Source organism: Botryllus schlosseri, chromosome 8 (genome assembly GCF_051294905.1).
Source record: "Botryllus schlosseri isolate E-star chromosome 8, Bs_hap1, whole genome shotgun sequence".
NCBI lineage: Eukaryota > Metazoa > Chordata > Ascidiacea > Stolidobranchia > Styelidae > Botryllus > Botryllus schlosseri.
This window is the reverse complement of record NC_137243.1, coordinates 23150131-23177596: the sequence shown is the minus strand read 5'-3', so window position 1 is coordinate 23177596 and position 27466 is coordinate 23150131. Positions and strand designations below refer to the sequence as shown.

At 39.5% G+C, this 27466-nt stretch overlaps 1 protein-coding gene and 1 long non-coding RNA gene across 2 annotated transcripts in view; both read right to left on the bottom strand.

Moving 5' to 3' along the window:
• Nucleotides 1-27466, bottom strand: part of LOC145444506 (uncharacterized) — a 174189-nt gene that overhangs the window by 131741 nt on the left and 14982 nt on the right. The window lies entirely within an intron of this gene.
• LOC145444939 (uncharacterized) lies at nucleotides 1517-24286 on the bottom strand. The gene is made up of 9 exons (XM_080323003.1): nucleotides 24100-24286; nucleotides 18013-18140; nucleotides 17678-17818; nucleotides 13151-13295; nucleotides 13034-13087; nucleotides 11607-11726; nucleotides 3620-3802; nucleotides 3268-3434; nucleotides 1517-1652 (listed from the first exon to the last, which is right to left on the bottom strand). The coding sequence occupies exons 1-8, from the start codon at nucleotides 24227-24229 to the stop codon at nucleotides 3340-3342; spliced, it is 996 nt and encodes a 331-aa protein (XP_080179129.1). The 5' UTR covers nucleotides 24230-24286; the 3' UTR covers nucleotides 1517-1652; nucleotides 3268-3339.

Below are 27466 nucleotides of genomic sequence, written 5' to 3'. Positions count from 1 at the left end.
TGGCAGTATCATAGAATCCAGAAATCTTTCAAACTAAACCCAAAAGTCAAACTGATTTGGCGGATTTAACCATTCAGAAATCTCAGGAGAGCCAAACACACCCGGTGTAATATCTAAACACAGCAGCAAATTGGTAATTAAACTAAAGTCACGAAAATTGTTAGTTGCATTCCATTGTTGTAATTCATTCTGGGCTGATTGAGATTTTTAAAGTTCACCGGCCTGCAAAATCAGTTTTCAAATTTTAACCATTGGTATGTATTGTATTAATCTATGTTGGTTACCTGGCCAAATTCCATGGAAGGATCACTAATGGCTTGGAGGGTATCCTGACCATTACGCGAGAAATGTTTGTTCCCATAGTGCATTACCGAACCGAAGTGATAGGCTGAGTCGAAGTCTCTGGTGTCATCACGTTTCATGAAGTTATTCTCGATACCTGGAAAGGAATGCAGGATCTTGTAAACCGTTTGGGACAGTAAAACATTGCAGTAGAAAATTTGAATGGATAAAGGTTAATATTGTTATCAGTTATGTTGTAATCCAGTTCAAAGTCTGCAACGACCAAATAATACGCAGACACTTATCGCATACATAAGTTATGTTATCTAACTTCCAACGTTCATGAAACCAATCTTATTTGTTAAAGATACAGCATGGCTGCTCCACGCTTATGGTCCATTTAGTCGAAATGTTTTCGCGCGCCACCCCACAACACTTTTATCATACCTGAACTAGTTCACATAAATCAGTGAAAAATTTGAACGGAAATGAAAGATTTCAAATAGCATATAAGCATATTTTTAGCTAGAAATAACCGAATAGGAAGGCACATCTGGAGAGGAGTAGTTGCTTGCGTTGAATTTCCGCCATAAAAGTGAATAATTTTGCAAATCGATAGGTGTGGTTTCCTTTCACCATTATTAAGCCAGATTCCCTCTAATTAGTACAAATTACCCCAAAAAATAGGTTTTTCCCCGGCTCTAGCACATTGTTATTAGATATATGTCTCCATCGTTGCAACAGTTTAACGTATTCTAAAACCCGTAAAAGGCGAACTATAAGGTCAGCCTTCACGAAAATAAATAGACCAGCAGAGGTAATATATATTTATATGAGATTTAATGTTCGAGACTGAACAGTGAACAGTCTTTCGAACGGTCACGGTCAGCTGGTTGCGGTCATTCAATCCGCAAAGTAATGTGTTGGTAACCTTTATGACCCATCGAAGGTGGTGAATGAAGATAAATTATTGTCGTGAAAATTTGAGCCCATAAAAATATTTTGGGGGTGGCGAAGGTTGTCATACTCGTCCACCCCAGTGTTGCGTGGAATACCAATGATTTGTAAGGGATGTTTGAATTTCAATCGAATGGGCAACATTTTAAAATCGGAAGGAAATTTTCCAAATCAATCGTCAGTCTGTCTTCGAGATCAGGCTTCTAGGAAATGCATTCGTAATATTCACGCCTTTCGGTTAATTATACGCAACTGATGCTGTTTACTCATAACTTACCTGGTATGATGTTCTGCATAATAATATTCACATATTCATCGCGATCTTTCCGGCTTTGCTCGTGCCAAAATCCCAACGCATGGAGTGCTTCGTGTTGTATGATTCCCCTGATGTGGCATCCGTCACCAATCGAGATCTAAGATAGAAAAGTAATTATTCCTTAACAATGCGGGTTCGTATTAGTGGAATATATGATTACGCTAGCTGCCAAATCTCATCTTTACGATTACACACGAACCCAGCAATTACCACCATTAGAACGTAATATATACATTGTACATTGAAATGTCATATCTAAATCTATAATGCATGAAGTTCGGCGCTTGTCAACGAAACGTCAAAACTTTAATTGATTTTGAAATTTGGAATGCATTATATGTCATTGTCTACTTTCGACTCGGCGTATACGTCACAATGCTGCATGGGTTCTCGACATTGTTTCAAAGTAGCCCACAACTAGTTCATGACCAGTTATATGTGATGTAAAAGCTAAGAACACTTCTTAAATTCATTGTGTTTCGACAATACAATGTAGCGACCAGTGTTGGGATGACTCGAGTCATTACTTGACTGGAGTCATGACTTGACTCGAGTCAGACTCGAGTCAACTTTTTCGTATGACTTGACTTGACTCGAGTCACTTTGCTAAAATGACTTGACTTGACCTGACTCGACGTATCATGAATGTGGATTGACTCGTGACTCGGAGCAAAATTCAAGGGTCAATTTCAAGTCATCAAGTAATCGGTGTCGATACAAATCACTGTATCTTGCAAATGTTCGGGTTGTTCGCGAAACGCTGTTGTAACCCGTGAGAGCGACCAATCATTTAATGACTGTGCGTTTTACTGAGCCCCCATTGTTCTTTCACAAATAAATTGACCGCAAACGAAATGATCGAAGCTTACAGCTTACGTTGTCGTAAACCAGTAGTAAAGTAATAAAATAGCAAAATGTATATATCTGTTCACTGTTCTTATACCTTAAGCAAACCTCTTGTTTTACTGAAATTCAATTCGAATATAGTTTATGCAGTCCTCATACATTGGCGCAGGCTCGAATTGTATCATATAAATTTGTAAATGGGTAATGTATTGCATCTTATCAATTCGTTTCTCTATTTTGTCTGCTGGTGAGGCTATGCAATTACTTACGCAGTTTAAAAGCTCTATATACGTATATGTGAGCGATACAGCTCCTTTTTCTTCAACTCTATATTTCTTCATCGGTTCTAAATCAATGACCGCTCAATCTGTATTTCAGACAGCTAGCAAAATGCAAGGACGTAATCATGCCCCATACTTCGAAAAGGCAACTTGACTTGAATTGTGACTTGACTCGTGACTTGACTTCACTTGACTCGACTTGACTAGAGTCATCTCCAAAAATCGAGTGACTTTACTTGACTCGAGTCACCTTCGAAAATCGATTGACTCGACTTGACTCGAGTCAAAATGTGCAATGACTCGAAATGACTCGTGACTCGAAGGTAGTGACTTGATCCCAACACTGGTAGCGACACCACGTATAGCGCGCACTGATATCAATATGTCCGAAGTAAATGAAGTTTCAAAGAATGATTTTGAGTTACATTATTCGTCGTAATTATATTTTGTGTTGTTTCGATTTTTGAAGGTTGAACCGTCTGCAAATTGTTTTTCCCGCTAGCTCCAAAAGGTTGAGAACCACTAGGTCATTTTCCAAAATTTCATCTTCGCTCATAGTAATGAGATTTCACTTTTGAATGTTACCTCTTGCCCGCCTGATGCTCGATTAATGTTTCCAAGGTACGAGTAGCAACCAGAATCCCTGATAAACTTTATTTAGTATGTCTGATCTGTCCTTACACGGAATTGCAAGCAAGAAGCGTCTTCGATTTCTTGCAAAGCTGGAGGGATAGCTTGTCTTGCAGCGCTCGCTATACAGAGAACAGACATTGCTGCAGTTTATTCGATGGCGGTACGTACAGTGTAAGTAAAAATATGCCTGATTTCTGGGATCTACATGTACTTCGTTCTCAGATTTGAAGAAATATACGCATCTTATATCCTATCATCTCATCTATTAATTGGTAGTTACGTGGTTATGTGATATTGAACTCACTTAAGCCTCGGTCGAGTTCGTACGGAATGATGTAGTTGTCGCCCGACGGATAGTTAACCCAACGTTTGTTGTTATCACCCATACCCCCTCGCATAATTCCGTGAGTATCTTCCCGAATCCCGTATGCGATTTCGACATATTCTATTGTTGAAGGATCGAAGCGGATATCCCCTTCGAACAGGCCTGTTATGAAAATTACAACTTCAGTGTTGTTCGCATAGACACCACTAAACCAATAAGATATCTGCGAAATTCTAATTTCGAAGTACAAAACCCAAACATAGGAACTTGAATAAATAGCATATGCTAGTTTCCTAGTTTCCTAGTGTTTTTTATTGTCATCGTGATGTTGCGAATAATATGTCGCTGACATGCAATGAGTTATAACTAGGGCAACTTTTATTGCAGTTAAATCCTTGGAAAGTTGCATTTACTTTTCACAAAGCTGCACTAAAAAGTTGCATTTGTGGACAAGTTCCTTGAACTTATAAGGGTATGAGGTATTCGAATCGATCCATATCCAAGGCACTGCAGTAAAACTCAGTGTTGGCGAATTCAACAAAATCAATAGCACGAAGAAATGGACCCAATGAAAATCTACCTCAAATTTAAACGACAGTGAAATAATGAAAGCCATCCATTTACATATAGCGCCAATTATTTCCAGGAAAAAGTTAGTTGCATGAAAAATATTGAGAAAAATTGCAGAAAGTTGCAATATAAGAATCCCCGAAATAGATTAAAACACCATACTACATAACTTATGAGTAGGGCGATTTTTTTTTGACCTAAAAAACGAAAGATTTTGACCTAAAAAATCTAAATTTTGACATTTTTTGACCTTAAAAAACTAAATTTTGACCAAATTTTGACCTAACGTATGCAAATTAGGTGTTTTCCCAAAAAATGTTAGAATTTTACTACTTATCCTCATTTCTGGTTTGAATTGTCTGTCCTTACGAAGTAGTTTTCCCTGAAAAACTTGTTTGACTCAAAAACTGACAAATTTTTACATGACGAAATATTATTTTAACAAAATTTGGCCCTATGATGAATTCCAGCACATGATGTACTATGGTGAAAATAATTAAAATATGTTGTAGTACAACGAAAGATACTTTCCTGCATTCTCGGCAGGGATATCTAGATATCCCTGATTCTCGGGTAAAAAGTGTCTGTCTTTACTAAGTAGCTTGCCAAGGATGAAAATGTGGCGAGATAGCGTAGTGGGATAATCCACAGCTACAACACCAATGGGTTTTAGGTTCTAGTCCGACCGAGGTCAAGTATTGAAGGTTTATCTAGGTTTCTCCTCGCCATCTCATCAGCGTAAGCGGTGTCTTACAAAAAGCATAGAAGTGGGCCGTGCTACAAGTCGGCACATACTCGGCGGATACGGAATCGAAAATAAGGAATATCGGCCTGGTGTAAATGACCATTGTAGTCGACAAACACCATGAATATTAAAACAACAACAGCAAGAAGAATGGAGAAAGAACGTTCAACTGTAGCAGCTATTGGCTGGCAACACTGAAGTTGTGCATTCGTACACTGCAGGTGACACACCGTGTTGCTTCATTCTGACAATGGTGTACATCTCAATTTTTGTAAGAACCATGCAATGCCTACGCAGTCTTGCTTCACTTAGAATATTGCGGTACGTTGAGCATAACACCGTGTCAACCTATTTGTTTCATTTGACTGTTTATGATTCACAATGAGCAGACAATGCGCCGTCTGCCACGGTAGGCCTATAAAGTAGGCTACAAACTGTAAAATGTCAAACGATAAGTTCACCGATTGCGCAAAATCTACGATACAAGTAAAATGCAGGTTGCAAAAAATTTTGTCAATTTTGACATTTTTTGACCTAACGCTAAAATTTTGACCTTATTTTGACTTTTTTTGACATGTCAAAAAAAAATCGCCCTACTTATGAGTATTTAGGAAGTTGCCGGAAGCCGTAAAGAAGTTGCAAAATCTGCAAAAACTTGCCCTATTTATAACCATAGATATTACCATTACTGTGAATACGTATTGATCAAAATGCTCGTGGGGTAAAAAAATCTTATTACAAAGGTTCGTTTGCGCAATTGAAAAAATTATTACCGAGCGTTTGCACCACTTCTAATGCACATCACATCTGTAACTATAAAATTCTATAATTAGACTAATTATAGCGAAATGCAGGTGATCTATACTAATTTAATTTGCCAATTGTTTATATGCCCAGATTTAAATCCGACTCTAATATATATCTTTCCTGAAAAGGTAAAAAGAGAGCTGTAGAATGAGAAACGAGTCAAACTTGGCGTGCAGACCAGATTTTTACAAACTACTGGATTTTCAAAAGGCGCAACTAGAACTAGAACTATGATTACTATTATTAGTAGTAAAATCGTGGTAGTGACGCTTATTCCACCACAGGTTTTATGCGCCACTTCTATACCGGTTGTTACAAAGAATTTGGATTATAAAAATATATACAGCATCGCTTAGTGTTATTAGCATACCAACATGTACAATTGTACATTCAACATACGTACCTAGCCGACAATATACAATATACTAATCAGACATGGGGTAATCGCGATTAGTAATCGTAATCGATTACGACGATTACAGCATTTTCAAGTAATCGTAATCGCAATCGATTACATTCGAAAAAATCCCGAAGTAATCGTAATCGTAATCGACTACTTCTCATATTTAATCGATTTCTCTGTGAAAGAACGATTACTTTTTATTTTGGAAGGACTGTGACATAAACTGAACATTCGTGAACAAGGAAAAGATGCTATACCAGGCTCGTGACAGCACACACGTCTTATTTTCAAACGCCACAGCTCATTATTACGTCAGAAGCAGCCTATTAGCTTTGCGCGTCATTGCGTAAGAAGTATCCACAGTAAATAGATATTCGATGTACAATTGTACATGTACATACGTCGCACATTAGTGTCATTGTAAGAACACCCGTCGTGCTATATATCAGGTTATCAACACGTTCCACACGCCACTACCTCGCAGCAGGATAATTTATCTCCGCTCTGCCTACTTTAAAATAGTAACTTATGGTTGATGTTTGGTTATGCTTATGCTCAGTTAAACGCAATTTAACCGTAGCTGCTTGGCGAGCAGTAGGCCTATCAAGTAGGCTACGTACGTACATCAAGATTTGAAATTTTGTACTCGTCAAATAAAACATTGCGATTTCCACAACGAAGCAGTAAAAATCAACAGCTGGTGATATATATATATCAAAACCGAGCCGTTTTTGCCGTTTCTCGTAACGGCAGCTTGCAGTACAATATCTGTATTAAGTTGAAGGCAGAATGTTATGTTCGCTTCATCTTATTCTCATATGACTCTACTTGAAACGGGTGCCAATCTTTACTCAACATTGGCGTGGCCATGGGCCTATATATCATGTTAACATGGGCTGTAGCTGGCTGGAATTAAGACCAAAACAGCAGTTCGTCCACCATAGGGTGGTAATCGCAAGTTGAAGACTTAATTTCGTCAATAATTGCATTATATTACTATTGATTTTTAATCCTCTCTCAGCCCCCAATGGTCAGATTCACCTGTAGAGTTTGTTTGTTTGAGGTAATCTTGGTGTTTGTCGACTACAACGGTCAGTTACACCAGGCCGATTTTCTTCATTTTTGATTCCGTATCTGCCGACTTGTAGCACGGCCCACTTCTAGGCTTATTGTAAGACACCGCTTACGCGGAAGATGCGGCGAGGAGGAGCCTAGATAAACCTCTAACACTAAGAAAGGATTTCTGAAGTCGACCTCGGTCGGACTCGAACCCGCAACCCAATGGCGTTGCAGCCGTGGATTATACTACTGCGCTATCTCGCCACAGAATTACCTACCTGTAAAGCTGGGGCACGTAATTCATAATTCTAACCTCTGGTATCTTGTTATAATTACTTTAGTGTATGTTGTTAATTCGTGACCTCCGGTTTGTTATATAATCAAACGATATTGTAGTGGCTCAAGCGTGGCAGACTAGAAGAAAAACTTTCGTGAGACGCACAAACAAATGGTCATGTCTTTATATCTGACTGCATGTCTAGCAACTCAAGCTGTATATAACAGGGTCAGTGGCCACATTAACTACAATAGGACTTGAAAATATTTTCATCATGGGGAAAAAAGCATTCATTCCGTCAATGCGGCCGTTGAACTTAACAATCAAGTCAAATAATCCATCGGTTTGATGGTCAGATAGCTTTGTAAAACGTGTTGCAGCACCACCTGCACTTAATCAAGTCTGATGATGAGCAGACTTAAATTTGAGTGACGATCCAAACGCATTTGAATGTGAGCATACTTTTTGACGTGAGTTGAGTAACGAAATCGTTGCTGAGTAGAGAATCGCTACTCGACAGCAAAGGAATTGCTCTCGACCCTTAATTATAAACTCCAGATTCCTGGCCAAACAAGTGTAATTTTTGAAAATCAATTTTTTGTTTGTTCTAAATTGATTTTATGATATTTTTGTTGAATTTTCCACCGTCAATGGGAGCCGCAAGTAGGCTAGCTCGGAGCCGCATGGGGTTCTCAGAGCCGCGGTTGGGAATCACTGATCTAGAGAGGATTTTCAAGTTAATTAGATCTCTCAAAAATACTCTATAACTTATGTTAGTTTACGAAATACTTTTTGAGTATTGGGCCACCATATTGGGAAATTTGGGGTGCGGTAATTGTGGTCCTGGCAAGAATGCAAACCATTGGGCGCGATAAATTGACCCCTTTAAAAATGGGCAATGGGTACATTATGACGCAACAAGCAAATGACGGATCTCTTTTAAAGGGAGTTTGTTATCTCATTAGGCCTCTTCAGTGCAATCCATATATTATCTCCAATATAGCTTCTAAGATGCAAAATAAATGTAATCGTGAGTAATCGTGATTACTTTTCCAATGTAATCGTAATCGTAATCGACTACTTCCTGATATTGCTGTAATCGTAATCGTAATCGTAATCGCGTCATTCATAAGTAATCGTAATCGCAATCGATTACAATCATAAAGTAATCACCCCATGTCTGATACTAATACTACATAATCGTATTTAGTTATACCAATGATGAATATACATGTTTCAGCCGTACGAGAACCAGAACAACTTAATTTTTGAAATTCGCAATTATAGCTACAACAAGAACTCGAGTTTGAAATGAGAGAGATTTAGACCCAAAAAATCATCCGCAGGCTACGTCACTGTTACTAGTGATGGCTTTGAGAAAGTCATGGATGCATAAACATGATTCAAAAGAACACGGGTATAAAGTAGTGCGGAGCGGATCGACAAATTCTCTGGTCCGACTCCGATCAGTTTTTTCAATTCTCTGGTCCGGCTCCGGCCGTATCAGAGAAAAGTAGGCCTACTGATCTAGTTCGGATCCGGCTCCGGCTAAAATGAAAAAGTCAGGCCGGAATTCCGGCCCTACACGGTACGCGGGTTCCGTGAATTTTTCAATATGGCTCATTTATTTTTGCACTGGCTTGGCGGTTACTTGCGTGCGGTTGGTTGGTAGTTGTTCAGTTACAAAAGTCATGCTTGTCCATAAAGATTCTGGCCGTATCAAAAAAGTACTGATCCGGCTCCTCCCGTATCAGAAAAAGCACTGGTCTGGCTCCGATCCGGTCCGGCCAAAATTGAGAAAATCCGAAACTAGAACTAGAACTACTCACTTTTCAAAATACGCAACTAGAGCCAGAACTACTTGTTGACCCGTCCCATTCGTGTGCTTATGAGAATAACGCGAAACAATAACTTCATATTGTTAATTTATTCGCTAAAAGCTTTTCGACTGACCCTCATCAGTAGCGAACGTCAGTGATAGGGTGGATCAAATTCGAAATGTAAGAACTATTTTGTGTCTATGACGTAATAATAACAAAAACAAACAACTAGTAGACCGGCCTACATTCAGTGGGCAATATATTTCGTGGGATTCTTTCTGTCCAGTTAAACGTAAAGTAAATTTGGTAAGAACTCTGGTGCACAGGGCTCTGATGATTTGTAGTAGAGTCAAACTTGATTCTGAATTGGAGGGCATTCGGTCAATCTTTCAGTCAAATGGTTATCCTTATCATATCATTAAAATGACCATGGATCGTAAACTCAAAGATTTCCAAAAAGTTAAACCGTTTGGACCTAGAAAATGTCCTGTTCATTTGCATCTTCCTCGGATTGGGAAAGTGTCCAACAGGTTTGAAAAGCAAATTAAATCGTCAGTAAGGCATTGTTTTTCACAAGTAGAACTGCGGATAATCTTCATGACGAAATCTCTGCTTCCTGCAACGCAAAAGGATGTGCTACCTGCGACAAATCAAAGCTTATGAGACTGAGCTCTAATTTATATCAACTAAACTTGATTTTCGTTGAATTTCTTCTTATTCGCAATTTATTTCAATTTCTGAGTCTTTTCAAATTCACTGATTCAAATCTTATTCAAATTTGAAATAAATTATGTAGCTATAATTATACTGGTGAACACATATTTTTAGGCAGACAAAGTAAGAGTGGTTTTGGGGGTTCTGAAGGGCACTGATTCCGTATGTGACCTTAGTTTTTTTCAAATCGGCTCTTGTGGAGATAACGCATGGGGCTATTTTGACCAAAATCTCTCATTTTCGCGGTAATGACTAGATAAACAATCGGCAAAGTCGTACTATAAAGTTTAGAAATTCAATCTACTTTTACACACAGAAGACTATTTTAAATCAAAATACAGCAACAGCACTATATTTGGGGGTAATAGATTTATAATAGTTATAGACTTTCACGGATATTATGTGCGTAAATAAACTCCAGTTATGTATATAAGTATTTACCTAGATACTCAAATAACGTGGCATTAATTCAATCAGTTTTACGTCAACCACCTATTGTAAATTTGAAATAATCCTTTGGAATACAATATTATTGATATATTTTTAATCGAAATTGTTTTTGTACGATTTTCGCCTGTAAGCTATTTAGTGCAGTTTCTCGAAAGGTTACGGGAATGGTCTGACATAATAGCCTATGTTCAATGGTTCATCTCATCTGCCCTGGTATATTTCTTATGTTGTTCTGATGTCTTGGTAGAACCTCTCCCCTTGCTAATCAACAGGATGATCGGGAATTATATCAAGATGACTTTACAGAAAATGGACTTTTATGCTCATGTTTGTTCCAAGTTTTCGATATGCAGTTACGAATTTTCGGACCAACTGGGTGCTTTTTGATCATCTAAAAAGTTTTATTTACTACATCTTGGGAGAAATTACATGCTGTGAACCTCTTCCTAATGTAAAATTGGAATCTTTCGTCGGTATTCGAATATACCAGATACCAGATTTAAGCTTCTCGTTTGATAGGGTTACTAGGTATACCCACTTTGTTAAATCAGTGGAAGATTATCCATTTACCAGTCATAAGAAATGAGACACATATGAGTATTGTAGTTAAGCCTTTCAGGGACAAAGTTTATAGTTTCATACTCTTTAATCTTGGTAGAATGATCAATTGATACAGGAGAATATGAATTTACGTTGTGCAAAAGTACAATTTTTAGGCTTGGCAAACTGCTTTTTTTTCATGCCATGTTAATATTGATAGAATGACTGAGAATGACATGAGGGTTCTTCATAGTCAATCAGCCATTTATGCGCAGTATACAATTAGAAAAAAGTACGATTTTCTTCCTACCAAGTTAAATATTTAAGGGTGAATACAGTAATTTTGGGCTTTTTGAGGGGTATAAATATCTTCTGACAGAGAGCCAATCTGACAAAACTAATGTGATATTCGTAATCAGCAACCTCAAAAACCCCAGAAACCGCTCTCAGATGTTCAGCCTAATTTTTTTCATTTTGTTGAACAGTGTTATAGTTATAATATAATTTTAAAAAGATTGAAAGTTTCTAGTGGTGACAGTATGATCCGATTCGGAATGCGTCTACTCTAAAACATAATTTACCTGGATTCGTTCTGTCACAACCACATCTCTTACAGCCATACTCGTCCTGCAGGAATACGAGACAAGTGATATTGCACTGAAAGGGCGGACAGTCATCTTCTTCACTCATCTCGTCCGATTCTATTTTTTAAAAGATCAAGAGTTTGGGATTTCATTGTAGCAGATATTTCACGCTAACGTCGCGCCCGGTGTCCACTCAAATAATTACCAATTTAATGAATGCATTTGGTATATTCGGGATCAAATGAAGGTTGTTATAACAACCGTCGGGTTCGCGCCCAACGTACACGCCCCGATTTCACTTCTGCCACTGGCGAATGGGGAAAATTGTATGGTTTTTTGTTAAGTAGACTGATAATCTGGTGAACACAGTTCTTAATTTGAAGATGTACTGCTCACACAGTAATCAATAGGCCTATAATAGAACGTATATGTCAGGTCTTGGGTCTTAAAATTCAACAGAATCATTCTTTATTTTACGACTAAGAGAAAACGTATAATTTAATGTATCATTTATGCCAGAAATCTTCTAATCATGTCTACGGTACGAAGAGCTCTCACTCACAAAAGTGGTATGTTTCCTCAATGTCAGATTCCCAAACGCCACGTGATGCAACACCCAGTTCGAAACATGAACCCCCCGTCTAGTGTGATGGAGGTGTGTTAAGGTGTAATTTTCGACCCAAAGGTATGAGCATGGAGCACATAGCTCCCATTTTACAAGAATTTTAATGCCCAACCCATATGCAGAAAGACTTCATCCATCGTCAGAATATTTCGCGTCAGGCGCGACGGAAAACTATAAGATTTTATCAATTTTCAAGTAAATTTATCAATTTAATTTGCAACAGCAAATTAAAAATATAATGAAGTATAATCCGGCAGTAGAATAAATATTCCTATGGGAACTAATACACAATCAAAATCATGTTTTTTTGTTTGTTTGTTTTTGTGGGGTATTCATGGAGGTAGTCTACTACTATGGTCATTTACACAAGGCCAATTTTCGTCATTTTCATTCCGTTGCTGCCGACTTGTAGCACGGCCTACTTCCAGGCTTTTATAAGACACCGCTTACACGGATGAGATGGCGAGGAAGAACCTAGATAAACCTCCAACACTTAGGTAGGAATTCTGGAGTCGACTTCGGTCGGACTCAGACCCGCAACCCATTGCTGTTGCAGCTGTGAAATATAGGCTACTACTGTGCTATCTCGCCACACCAAAATGATGTTATTGTTCCCTGACTTTTGCCGTTTCCTTCAAAATCCACGTCGACCTCGAGAGGGCGCTGGAGCCAAGGTTGAGAACCATTGAGAATAAATCACTCACACAGAAAGTGATATATTAAAGAAAATGAGAGACTCTCGCATCATACAAATTATCTATTCGACATCACCCAAGAATGTCAATCGGCAATTTCTTACCTTCCTTCGACAAATCACTGTCTGTGCTCATGGGGGGTTCAGGAACAACATATCCTGAATAATACATAGATTCAATTTTTGGGGGGTTTAGAGGTGAAGACATGACAATAAAAGTACCTTGTTTCTTGCATGAGTAGAAATTGATCCTAAAGCATGGTCTTGATTCGAAAGATTTGGGAACGAATCTGATGAAAGTAGCTGTGATTGGCGGAGCAAACTTATTTTCTTTTGTGATCCGTTCATTCACGTTTCCATGGAACACCTATAGACATGATATAATTGATTTATATATACATGTTACTGTTACCGCATAATATCAGTCTGAACATATGGAATACTATTAAAATATATTGACTATCAATCAGAGTAGAGATGACTCGAGTCACTTTGCAAAAGTGACTTGACTTGACTCGGCGTATCAGAAATGTGGATTGATTTGTGACTCGGAGTAAATTTAAGAGTTACTTTCAAGTCATGAAGTAAAAGATGTCGATAAAAACCACTGTATCCTGTATATGTTCGGATTGTGCGCGAAAGATTGGTGTAGCCTGTGCGAGCGACCATTCATTCAATAACGGTGCCTTTTACTGAGCCTCCATTGTTCTATCACAAATATATTGACCGCAAACGAAGTGACCAGAGTTTACAGCTTACGTTGTCATAAACTAGTAATCTAGTAGCGAAATATCTATCTCTGTTCAATAGACTGCTCGTTATGCTCTATTCCTCTATTCCTACTTTAACCAATTCACTATAGTTTCATTTAAATAGAATTCGATAAGGTCGGCATCGCAGTCTATCGATTCGGTAAATTTCACTCAGCATTAATATAAACATGTCTCAAAATCCACATTCGACACCGTGCAGCCGAGTGTTGGCATGTAATTCTTCCATTATCCAACATTTCATTGACAACCGACCTTGCGCCTTGAACAATTCCTTCGACATGTTTTCAGTACTAGTCAAGGGTAGATCTACATTTCATATAACAGCTTTGGAATACACTTTTAGCGAACTAATAAGTCCGGTCCTTTGTCGCCAGAAATAACTTTTGCATTATCTTAAAATCTCCCACTAGCTGTCGTTGCCAGCTGTTGTCCGTCCGTGTTTTTGTTCAATTTTCTGTTCTGTGTTGCTGCCTTGTCCCGCTGTATTTGTATTTTGTTCCTCACGCGCGCACCACATTTTCAAGTTGCTTGTTGCTATATACGCTGCATTGTTGCTATGGTGAAATTTTCAATCATGCTATTCATAAATTTTCATTATTGCGTCACAATTCGCCATTTGGTTATGAATCCAACTCTGTTCTGTATGGGCTCTGTTTTAAATCAGGCTGATTTAAATCAGCGTGATTTTCTTTTCAAGTTATTTTCTTTGATTTTTTACTTTAGTTCCAACATGTTGATTTTTTTCGATTTTTTTTAATTTCTGAAAGGATGCGCGAATATGGTTTATTATTGGACAACCATGTAGATCAGGGGTTCTCAACCAGCGGTCCGCGATATTCTGCCGCCCGCGAGTGCTTTCAATATGATCGCAATTACTACCGGCACAGTATTGTTGCATATTAATTTACCTACTTAAGCTCTCTTATCGCACCGTCTCTGTTTCATTTGATTTATTCTCATTCTTCAATGTGTTCTGGTTTCTTGATATATGGTCAAGTTTAGATTCTTATTGTTTTGAAGAGGTCTTCGGATAGTTCCATCTGGAGTTATGCATATCAGGGCTTTGGAGCCGGAGCCGGAGCCCGGAGCCGGAGCCCCGGAGCCGTGCATTTTCGCCGGAGCTGGAGCCGGAGCCGGAGCTCTACATAAAATTCAGCTGGAGCCGGAGCCGGAGCCGGAGCCCGTTATTTGAGGAGTAGCTCCGGCTCCGACGTATTTCATAAGATGCTATTATGCAACAACCACATCTGCTGATTTATCATAATTGAACAGCAGGCCTGAATTTTAATGCTGTGCACAGCAATGGCATAGTGCGTTCTAGTGCAACTATGATGTTATCGACAATTCACAAGTATTCATTTTGACGTCACAAGCCCGCACGGCGGCACCTATGTCTTTGTTGCTACATCGGATGTTACTCACGGCTGACAGACTCTAGATTACTACAGATAACTAACCTATGGGTAGATTAGTAATCTATATAGACTAGGACTGGCCAACCTTTTCGGCTAAAGGGGCACATGCAATTGACGAACGAGTGCGCGGTCCACTAGCCGCGCCAAGCGGGTAGAATTTTCAAAGTTTATCAATAAACTAGGTCAATATTATTACTTGAGTATATTGCGGGTCTACTCTATACCGCCCGCTAGGCTCAGTTTGCAATGACACGACTGTTCGGCGTCTGGCCACATCGATTTCGAAGCTCTCCGATATGTCACAGTGATTTTGTGTCTACATTTCATCGTCGACGATCTTTATGCGAGCGCAAACGCGAAAAGACTTTCTCCCGCAATTACGAGTACAGTTAGACTCAATCGGGTAAATTGGGCGTTTTTTCATTTTCAGTAGGGGGTAGGCTACCGAGCACTAAATCGTGTGGCAATTAAATTTCACTACTATTTTAGTTTATTGTAATGTACGACGATTTACTGAAAATGTGACTAGACCCTGGATCTGCCAATGCGTCGGAACTGATTTTAGTCATCAACATCCCAAGTGTCGCAGCCAGACTTGTAATTTTTGGTTGAAATTGCAAGTTCACAATCTGAGCAATTCATTTTCGATAATATAGTAGGAAATTACCTCGCGGGCCACGCAAAACCCTCTCGCGGGCCACATTTGGCTCACAGGGTGGCCACCCTTGATATGGACAGGCCCATTCGATAATTTCAGAGCCGGAGCCGGAGCTGGAGCCGGAGCAGTGGTAATAATGCTGCTCCGGAGCTAATGTATGATAAAAGAAAGCGCCGGAGCTGGAGCAGTTTAAATTTACGGCTGCTCCAAAGCCCTGATGCATATCACCTGATCTTAGAAAAAAGCGTTGCTAGCTAGGTCTCAGGCCTAGCAATCCATATTTTGAGGCATTGTTGAGATTGCCGACGACGTTAAAGACGCATGGCTCAAAATTGCTGGGTATATCGCTGAACCCATGAAATCTGCTAGAAAAGGTGTGTCTCCAACAAAATGTTACTATACTGTGCGAATCTCCACTGTTTCCGGAATTTAGCAGCAAGGACAACTTCACCTAAAAAAATTTCGAAGCTGCAGTTGTCTGATTCAACCGTGACAAGAAAAGTAACAGCAATGTCAGTTGATCTTTTGTCGCATGTTTTGAAACACGTTGTCGCGTAGACTACGTTAAAACCTAGCATTGGACAAAATCCGCGGATATTGCAACGCTAATTGTATTGGAGTATTCTGTCGGAGTGGATATATTTGTAGACGTAATACTGGCCGGGCAGACGTGGGGAGAGGGGACTAGCAAACAACATCAACTTGACAAAGCTGACATCTGTAACTATTGGTGCAGGGCATCAGCCATGAAAGGAAAGGAGAAGGGTTGATTGGTTTGCTCAGAAGTTACCCCGAACATGAGACTTCTCATATCGCTGAGAGCTCAAAGTGACAATGGCCTCTGTAACGAAAAAGTTACCGTCATTTTATACTTGCTCGCTCACGCATTAAACAGAGAGTTCAGTTCTCTGGTGCAAGGGTTTGAAGGTGCACATACCGACTTTGGAATGCACGCTTAATGAAGGGATTTACTTGTTCCGTCGGAAGATGACATAATCTCACTAGAAACAGCAACTGAAAGCCTACGAACGCTGTCAATTAATGCTGTAGAATGCATACAAATGTACTAAATGCCGATATACGACTGGTAAATAGGCTATATTAGCCTAAATATAATAGTAGTCCAGAAATATACGGTAATAATGTTCTGCGGCCCGCAGCGATTTTTGCTGTTAAGATGCGGCCCGTTATGCAAGGAAAGTTGAGAACCTCTAATGTAGATTGTGCGTTGTACATACACCGGATATAGTTGTTCGTCACCGGTACAGTTCAGCGAACTGACCACGGGGCGGGGAAAAAGCGCGCGAAATAGGCAATAATCAACGAATCGTGCTCTTGATAAGAGGCACGCGAAAACTTCTTCGAGTCAACAAAATATGAATGTAGGCCTACTGTTAAAAGTTGAATTCGAATATAGTTCATACAATTTTAGAGCCATTGGCTTAGATTATATCCTATTACATTATATCATATCAATTCGTTACTACTTTCTTAAGTTTCGTATTCTATTCTTAATTTTGCCTAATAATTGTAGCCTGCGGTTATACAGTTACTTCCGTAGTTTAGTAGTTCTACGTACGCGTGAGCGATACATCGCCTTTTGCGTGTATACTTCACTCTATATTCGTTCCTCGATTCGAAATGAATTTCATACAGCTAGCAAAGTGCAATGACGTAATCACGCCTCGTACTTCGAAAAGGCAATTTGACTTGAATTGTGACTTGACTCGAGTCACCTTCAAAATTCGAGTGACTTGACCTGACTCTAGTCACATTCAAACATCGATTGACTTGACTTGACTCGAGTCAGAATGCGCAATGACTCGAGACGACTTGTGACTCGAAGGTAGCGACTTCATCCCAACACTGCTATCTATAAACGTGGATTCTAATGTCTAACTACCTCGCCCCCAGCTGCATTCCTGGCTCGCCATAGCTCGTTACTGTCGTCGCCATACCAGACTTCTAATTCCTTCACCCAAGCATCTGGTTCCGACGCCCTGATCGCGAATCCTGCGAATTTGATTGGTCGGCGAAAGAATACCTGTAAAATGATTAAGAAGCGTTTGATTTCAAAATCCTGTAACATTCGTGATACCATATACCAGAAACCTCACACAACGTCTGTTCGCCGGAGGCTACTACTGTATATCATGAGTCGGTGTATAATGCCGAAAAAACATCAAGGACAAAAAATACATAGCGTCCTTTCCTTCCCTCCCATTTTAGACGACTTACTTCAAATTTGTCATCTGCCGTCTCTCCGCACCATTGATAATCTTGTTGATACACCACCTCTTTGTCAGGAAGCCATTGCAACACGGAGTAAGCGGTTCCTTCTTCGACTTTATGCCATCCCTTGCATGCTGAGAAAGTAATCGGACTGGCTGTGGGACAGGCCGGGGTTGCAACCGAGTCACAAGACTCCAAGTCACAAGGTTCCAAGTCACAAGTCATTTTCAATTCACTGCCGAGCCAAGTTCGAATCCAAGTAAAGCAGCAACGTGTCACAGTGTTTACTGTTAAGTATGGAGTTCAAGGCAGGTTGAACTCGATTATTTGAGATCTAGGGTCATATCAAAGGACTTGGATTCATAATATGCTCTTTTTCTCACCCTATCGTACCCCTTGTGCTTTAAAAGATTTATCGTAACCCCTGCCAATTTTCAACACAATTTCTGGTGGTACCTATATTGAAATCAAAAAGCCTAATCACATAAAATCGCGCTTAGCGCGAAGAATATTTTTCAGTTGAGTAAATTGGCCCAGAAAATATTCCACTTTTTAATGGTTTGCAAAATTATTTTAACCTCTAGATCAGTGGTTCTCAACGTTTTTGGATCGGCGGACCCCTTTTGACCGTCACAGACCCTCGCTGACGCCTCAAGTTTTAATTCAATTTTAGCTCTATCATGGTGCAACCTTCATCCATCTTGTGCAAATATGAACTGTAAGCTTATGATAAACAGCAAAATAATGATGTTTCTTCAAATAACATCATACTATTCATGTAGACGTTTGTAGACTTTTATTATTTCAAAGCTAATTTTGCTGCTGTATATCCTGAAGTACGTGGTCGTGTCTTGAAAATCGGCGTCTTCGTTTTGACATGAATGAGGAGTGCCAAAAATCATTTCCGCAAAGATAGATGGAGGCTAATGCAATATTAAAGCACAACGCTTCCGACGATACTTTTTGTGTGATCGCAACATTTATGACACCAAAATGAAGAAACATATATTTTATGAACATATCACGTCCAGCATCTAGCGCAGGGGCGTGCAACATACGGACCGTGGGCTGGATTTGGCCCGCAAAGAATTTCTACCGTCAAAGTAAAATCCTAATCTAAAAGTATAGACGAATTTCATGCGATAAAGAATGGATCCAAGTTTCCAACCTGAGAAAGACTGTCATGAAACGACTTGCTCCGTTCGGTTTACATATATATTTACGAGCAAACATTTTCGACCATGAACAATTGAACATTAACAAGACAAGGCTGCATACCAATATAACTGGTGATATGAATTTCAGGGTTGGAGCGTAATGCTTTGATGGCGACGAAACACCAGTGTTGGGATGACTCGAGTCATGACTCGACTCGAGTCCCTTTTTTCGTATGACTCGACTTGACTCGGGTCACTTTGCTAAAATGACTTGACTTGACTTGACTCGGCACTTCAGAAATGTGGATTGACTCGCGACTCGGAGCAAAATTCACGAGTCAATTTCAAATCATCAAGTAATCAGTGTCGATAAAAATCACTGTGTCTTTTTTTCTTTCTCTCACAAATCAATCGACTAATAAGGAAGTGATCCAAGCTTACAGCTTACGTTGTCGTAAACTAGTAGTAAAGTAATAAAACAGCAGAATGTCTATTTCTGTTCTCTGGTAATACCTTAACCGAACCTCTTGTCTTATGGAAATTGAGTTCGAATATAGTTAAATAGTCCTCAACCATTGACGCAGGCTCGAATTGTATCATATCAATTTGCATCTTATCAATTCGTTTCTCTACTCTTTATTCTTTATTTAGGCTCGTAACTATAAACTGAGACTATGCAATTACTTACGTAGTTTAACAGTTATACGTACACGTGGGCGATACAGCATCTTCTGCGTGTTTATTTACCTCTATATGCAATCAATGACCACTCAATCTGCATCTCAGGCAGCCAGCAAAATGCAATGACGTAATCATGCCTCATACTTGCAAAAGGCAATTTGACTTGAATTGTGACTTGACTCGTGACTTGACTTGACTTGACTTGACTTGACTCGACTTGACTCGAGTCACCTCCAAAAATCAACTGACTTGACTTGACTCGAGCCACCTTCCAAAATCGATTGACATGACTTGACTCGAGTCAAAATGTGCAATGACTCGAAATGACTCGTGACTCGAAGGTAGTGACTTGATCCCAACACTGCGAAACACTCCTTGTTCATCAAATAACCAGTCTTGTCGATATGGCATCCGCAATTGGAATGCGCCAAATCTGATAGCCGAGCTTTAAGAGCAGGTATATCATTGTCCAATTTATTGACGAGTGTCAGCCGAAAATATTCGGGTTCATTTCAATATGAATATTGAATATACTATGCAATTGTATATTGAAGTTCTGTACCTCCAAGAAGCTATTCAAGTAGTGATTATTTATATCGCAGGATGAAATGGATTTTGTGGCGAGGTTGCAATCCCTGCATTGGGACAAATTAGGAAATACTTCGGAAATATTTATTTCAAACGACTGTTCACTAATTTGATGAGACTGACAACTTCAAATTGAGAAGGTTTCGCAGACATTACGAAGTCATCCTGGTTGACGTTACTATCTCCATATTTTTATTTTTTCCACAAACCCCAACTGAACGTCTCTAAACAGCAATATGTTTGTATCAGCAGGTTATTGGAAAATTGGCAAGGAAAATGAATTTCCATACTACGATAGTTCATTTCAAACGATTATGATGATGATATGATTCATGAGGTTTTAGCAGTTGTGATGTGAAACTGACTCATGCTTTCTCAAATTAAAAAATGAAATGAAAATTAGGTTATCAACCATTTTGGTCTCGCGGACCCAATGAAATTGCTTCTCGGACCCCGGTTGAGAACCGCTGCTCTAGATAGTATAGGCCTAATTCCACAATGCAACCACTACCCTCTGATGTGGCGCTTCTTACCCTGAAGGGGCCCAAGAACCCCTGGTTAAGAACCCTGGAATAGAGAGAGAGAGAGGGAGAGAGAGAGAGAGTCTTTATTTTCATCCAACTGAAATACATAACACACGGCGGTGATGGTGGTACAGACAATATGCATGCACAGTATTCGGTATTAGATAGGAATCATCGATAAGGCCGGGAAGGTCATCTAGTCGGATCACACCAGCATCAAACAAGTACACTTGACTATAAACAGTCGGGCTGTAAAACATGTTAGTTAAAAAAGGAAAATTGAAGAAAAATCAAACGATGGTAGCAAATGATCAATGAAGGAATGTCTGGGCGAGGTATGGCAACAGTGTTAGTATAACGACAAGAGGTGATCCAGTAAGTCTTTTTTGAATCTATTATAAGACAATTCACGGATATGCGGTGGTAATGTATTCCAGATGATAGGTCCCGAGTATTCGATAGATCTCTTGGTTATATTGCTATTGGGTGGGGGTAAGTAGAATTTCCTTTTGACGAGGCACTCGTGTAATAGAAGTGGTCATTTTAGCAGGTATGAAAAAGTCATCAAACACACGTCCAGTCACCACAGAATCCGTTGGTATACCAGCTGAGGAGCGTACCAATACCTTAATCGCCACCGGCGATAATAACATGGATGAAGAAACCAGAGATCATCCAGGATGTAACGGACTGTACGTAATGGGAGCAGCATAATGTCTATGGTTTCCATACTGATATGATTAGACAGCTCTATACGCTACGTAACGCAAGCTACGACCTTTTGATATATGATATCCCCACGAAAGTTTAATAGTTTGTTGCGACCGTGGTCGTATACAGAGTCACGGCGTTCCGAGTCATAGGTTCCTCTCAGATTTTAACGTTTGACCCAACTTAACTTGATTCAATATTATTTTATCACCCAGTCAGTTCGAGTAATTTTATGAATGGTAGCGCACTAGTCCAAATCACGATTTTCAGTGACGAATCATCAACGGGTCATGTTTTATCATTATGAACTAGAAATGTGACATGATAACTGATCTTCCACCTCATTGTAGCTTTTTCAAAGCGATGTGATGGTGAAATTTGATGAGATTTCAGGTTTTAGAGTAGTTTTAGAGTGAACTTCAAGTCCTCAAATCTGAATATAGATATGCGCAATTGAATACATACATAGTCGATAACTTAAAAATTCGAAATGCTGCCGCGGGCCGGATAAAACGTTTTCTCGGTCCGCGTGTTTGAGACCCCCGTATTATACCATACTACATATTAATATTCAATGGTATTACATAGACATCTAAGCTACGTGCAGATGCGCAACACGTGACTGCACAGTCGGTCAAACAAACCATGCGATAGGCGATGGGTCGTTGTTATTGTTCGTGTACTAGAGCGCTTTGATTGTCCGAAACAATAGCAACTCTGGGGTCGCTGCATTGACCTGACCAGAATATAAGACCACTTTAAATGAGTTGTGCGCTCTAGTCGAACAAAAAGCCATAGGATCAACATATTATGAATTTGCGAAGCTACCGTAAACTGCTTTCCACATCTGATTGTTCAACCGTGCAGTCACGGGTCTCACATCTATACGTACGTTTGTTCTGTATGAAGCAGTGGTTCCCAACCTTTTGGTCTTCATTCCCCACTTCAAATTTATTCGGAGCCTTTATTCCCCACCAGGACCGTAACAGCTCCCCAGAACCCCCTCAGCCACGCGGAGCCTGTACGCTTTTCCCCTTCAACTTATCAGCTACTTTGGGTCCACTGTTTAGTGCGTCGCCTTATTCCGACGAAACGCGCGAAGCGCGAAAAATTTATACAATTCGTGTTTGAATCGGCCAATATGATCGGGAATTGCATATATTTTGCTATCAATTATTTTTATCCCCTCTCTGCTCACGTAATCAGATTTACTGGTAGAGTGAGTGAGGTGTGTTGGAGAGGGTAGGACTCCTAAATAAGAATTGAACATCTTCCGTTGGTATATTGACTTCGTTACATTATACTATTTCGTGACCTTCTATATCTGCTGGTCCGTGGACATATGAGCATGCGACATTACAGCATGCGACACTTCGGCATGCGACAATTTGGCATGCGGCACATGAGCATGTGGGTAAAATTACGGGTAAGGGGTAGGTTAAAACTAAACGGCACACACGATTTCAAATTGGTATCGCTTTAGCCTACTGGCAACTAATTTTTCCCTGCGAGATGGCATTTGTCCTATGGAGTTCATATCGCTAGGACAGGAACAGTCGGCACCAGCCATTTAGTCAATTAAACATATATGGATATTGTATATATATCGAAGTTTTGGGTCACCACAAGGGCATTCCTTCTCGGCCAAGGTCATCTCGCTGATGATCGTTCTGGCACACTTGTTGGAGTTGCATGTTACATGGCCTATAACTTCATGTGCCTTGGTGCGTTGTAGCGCAGTAATGGCCGACGCCTAAGTCTGCATTTCTCTAAATTCTACGTATTTTCGTGGGGGAAGGGTACCCAATAATCAGATATTCGGCAATATTAAATCGCGCACCCAGCATGAATATTTTTTGAAAAAGTGGCATGAATTTGAAAAAAGAGACTTTAATTTATGTTAATTCACGAAATAATTTTGGACCCCTTCGAGCTCCCCCCCCTAATTGGGGGGTTTGGGGTGCGGCAGTTACGGTCCTGTTCTCCACTACGCAGCTCTCTTGTCATCACAGAGAAGCTATTTGCTGGATTGACTACACAAGACACACAACCACACCAGTAAGCAAGACAACCGCCTCTGCAATATAAAGCGTATTGTGAACCAATACCAACCAGTAATGCTCAGAATTCCGCGAAAGCGTTATTTCACGTCAATCTAGTCGTGCTGGATGCGTTTGTGACGCCATGATTGGCCATCTAGAGTTAAAAAGGAGGCTTAGTTAACAACACGCAATATAATTTTCGATACATACGTTCCAGAGCAGTTAACTGGTAACGGAAATTGCGCATGTGTCTCCGTAAATATGTCAAGTGTCCTGTATAGATTTTTTAACAAATACGTCTATTCCCCACCGGAAACCATTGAATTCCCCACCAGTGGGGAGTTCGCCACCGTTTGGGAACCACTGGTATAAAGGAATATAATTAGTTACCGTAACAGTCGTTGATTGCTTGCTCGGATACGCCATCCACTATTTCCCCGTCTGAGATGCTCTTGCATACACTTCTCGCTATCGACTGTCCGCTCAGTCCCAACACCAGCAGTAAACCCAAGTGATACATTCCGTGGATTGTAATTAATAGGGCGATATTTCCGACCTAAAAACGGAAGATTTCGACCTAAGAAACAAAACATTTTGACATATTTTGACCTTAAAAAAACTCAATTTTGACAAATTATCTTGCTCATGTGTGTAAATTAGGTTTTTTCGCAAGTAATGTTAGAATTGTACTATATATCTTCATTTCTGGTCGGAACTGTCCGTACTTACCAAGTAGTTGGGCTAGAGAAATATTTTCGACTTGAAGACTGACAAATTGTATATTGAAAAACTATATTTTTACGAAATCTGGACCTATGAAGAATTCCAATAGTTACATCACGCATTATGATAGAAATAATCAAAATTTGTTGTAGTACAACGAAAGATACTTTCCTACATTTTCAGGTAGAAAGTATATTTCCTTACTAATAAGTAGCTTGCCAAGAATGGAGAAACAACGTTCAGCAGCAGCAGTTGTTGGCTGACAACACTGAAGTTGTGCGTGTACTGCTGATGACATACCGTGTTCCTTCATTCTGACAATGTTGTCTACATCACAATTTTTCAATACTGGCTCCTTGATATAACAACCAATGCCTACGCGTATTGCTTCAGTTAGGATATTACAGCACGCATCATGTCAACCTATATGTTTCATCTGACCGTTTATGATTCACAAAGAGCCGACAATGGGCCGTCTACAACGGTAGGCCTATAAAGTAGGCTACAAGCTGTAAATGTGTAATGATGAGTTCACCGAAATGCAGATGACAGGTTGCAAGTTGCAAAAAGTATTTGACTTAATGTTAACAAATCTGACACATTTTTGACCTTACGCTACAATTTTGACAAAATCTATACTTTTTTAACATTAAAAAACTCGCCTGAGTAATAAAGGTTCAACGAGAAAGTGTTTTTTCAATACCAAAGTCTGCACAGTTATCTTGATTCAAATTTGAAACTCTGATTATTGGAAGGTCAATGCTTGCTGTGAAACATGATGTAAATATAGCTTTGACTATAGCTAAAGCTTTTGACTGTGAATAACATTTAGAGGTTTCAATAGAAGTGGTCAAAGTAGTCTAGAAAGCTACTCAAGTACAAATGGTAGTGCGTTCAAGAGCATCCTAAAACTACTTAAAGTAGAAGTGGAAATAGCGACTCTAACATCTACTCAAATTAGCAATCAAGTAAGTACTTGTGAGCAGCAGTCGTAAATACACTCTCATGGACTGCCAAAAGCAGTAAACCGAACCCTTTGGACGTCTCAGCACAAAGTTTCCACGCATAAGAATTAGACCACACTGTGGGATGCAACTGATAGTTTTGCTTTGATGAAGCGGCTCTTAACGTTTGTTTACCACAGAGCTTGATTTCAGGTAATGTCATGGAATTGTGCCCTCCCCCGTATTATAAAGCCCGCAGTTGAGACAAAAAGCAATGCGAAGTTGTATCAGAAATGGCTATACCGATTTGCACGATGATAGTTACGTGAAACAGCAATATGGCAGCTCGTAAAACGCCCTTTACATTTAATTTTACTTCGCAATTTTGAACTTCTATGTGCATGTGCTCCAGATAAAATAACTCAGATTAATTATAGAAGACGTTTATATAACGGTACCGTGCATAAAGAGAAATTGACGCGCGGGTCGAACTCACACAATAAGATCGCTTGCGGGCCGCACCAGTCCGATCATTCCAAAATATCACCGCATAACCTATTCCCTTATATTTCATTTGAATACTACAATACTACATTATCAAGCCTATATTAGTATATTTACAATCGATACATGATTACATTACATGACGGATCATGGCGGTTCGATTTTGTCTACACCTTTATTCGGAAACAATGTCATTGGCTATAATAACTGCAAATGCGGACGTTGGAATTTGCTTCATTATTATTATATCGCGATTGGGTTTCTTATCGAAGACGGGAACCTTATGAGTCAGAAGCGATGCCTCATTGCAAGCACATATTTTTGGATTATTTCTCCAAAGAACTATTGTATTCTCAATTTAACCTGTATATGGGAGTTTTGCATTGGCGTTTTTGCTTCCGTGAATAACTGGATTTTGATCATTTTTCTCATAAATCTCTGAACCTAATATGCTCTTTTCTGCCTTCTTAAGATTGGTTGTTAATTAGGGTTTTACCATACTTCCTCTTGTAGGAGGAATTAAGTCGAATAGTCCTCTGAGGAAGCTCAAATGTCCTTCTTTGTGGCGATATTTTATCCTTCATAGCTTTGAGAGTCAGGCGATCGTAGACGGTCAAGACAACATATTGTAAAAGATGGATTTCAATGGCAGTGAGCACAAGGTCAAAGCCAACCGATTGTATGCGAGAGTAGGCATTTCAAGAGTCAGGTTTGCAAAACGACCTTTTTTCAGACAACCTCATAATATTTCCTGTGAAAATGTTCAAATTACCAGTTTTCTGGTGCGGTATAATATCTATTGTTACTTGTAAAAAGTGTCTTCTGTTTCGGTTCTCAAAATATGGTAACCCTATAGTGTCAATGTCAGCGATTAGCTAGAAACAACAACACAACGTTGTTTGTAATTTGGCATATGAACAATTGAACATGCCCGACATTTGCTGGTCTTGAGGGATTTCTTAATGGAAGTATTTCATACTAAAAATCCAAACATTTTTTAGAAATGTGCTGGATAATACTCGCATTTTTCAATCTATTTAAAACTTCTTCGCGGGCCGGATGAAACACCTGGCGGGCTGGATGCGTATGTTTGACACCCCTGGACTACAGTACTTGAAAAGGAGGAATCTATTTCATTAATTTTTTCCACACAATTTCAACGGTGGTTGACGCTCAACGGTCTAACGCTAAAAATTCAAAAACAATTTTTTCTTATCCTACAATCTACTCGCTGTGAGGCTAGAATGCTATATTATGATTAGATAAATCCAAATATTTTTTATTTGTCATGATGAAACTGATGAAACCGATGAAACATGTCATATGGGCGGCAATACAGTGTGAAAGGAGACTGCTACCTAAATGATACTGATAAACACTTTCGCGTAATATCTATTTCGCCCGAAGCACGACGAAAATTCGGAACTTTTCTTGACTTTTGTGATAGTTAAATAATTGCAGGTACTCCGCGACAAAAATCTCTAAATTTATTTTTTTCAATATCTCTCTCTCTCTCTCTCTCCCTCATTGTAAGAATAAAATACTTCTTCACAGACAGTAAATAGCGAAAAGTAAGCAAGGTAATC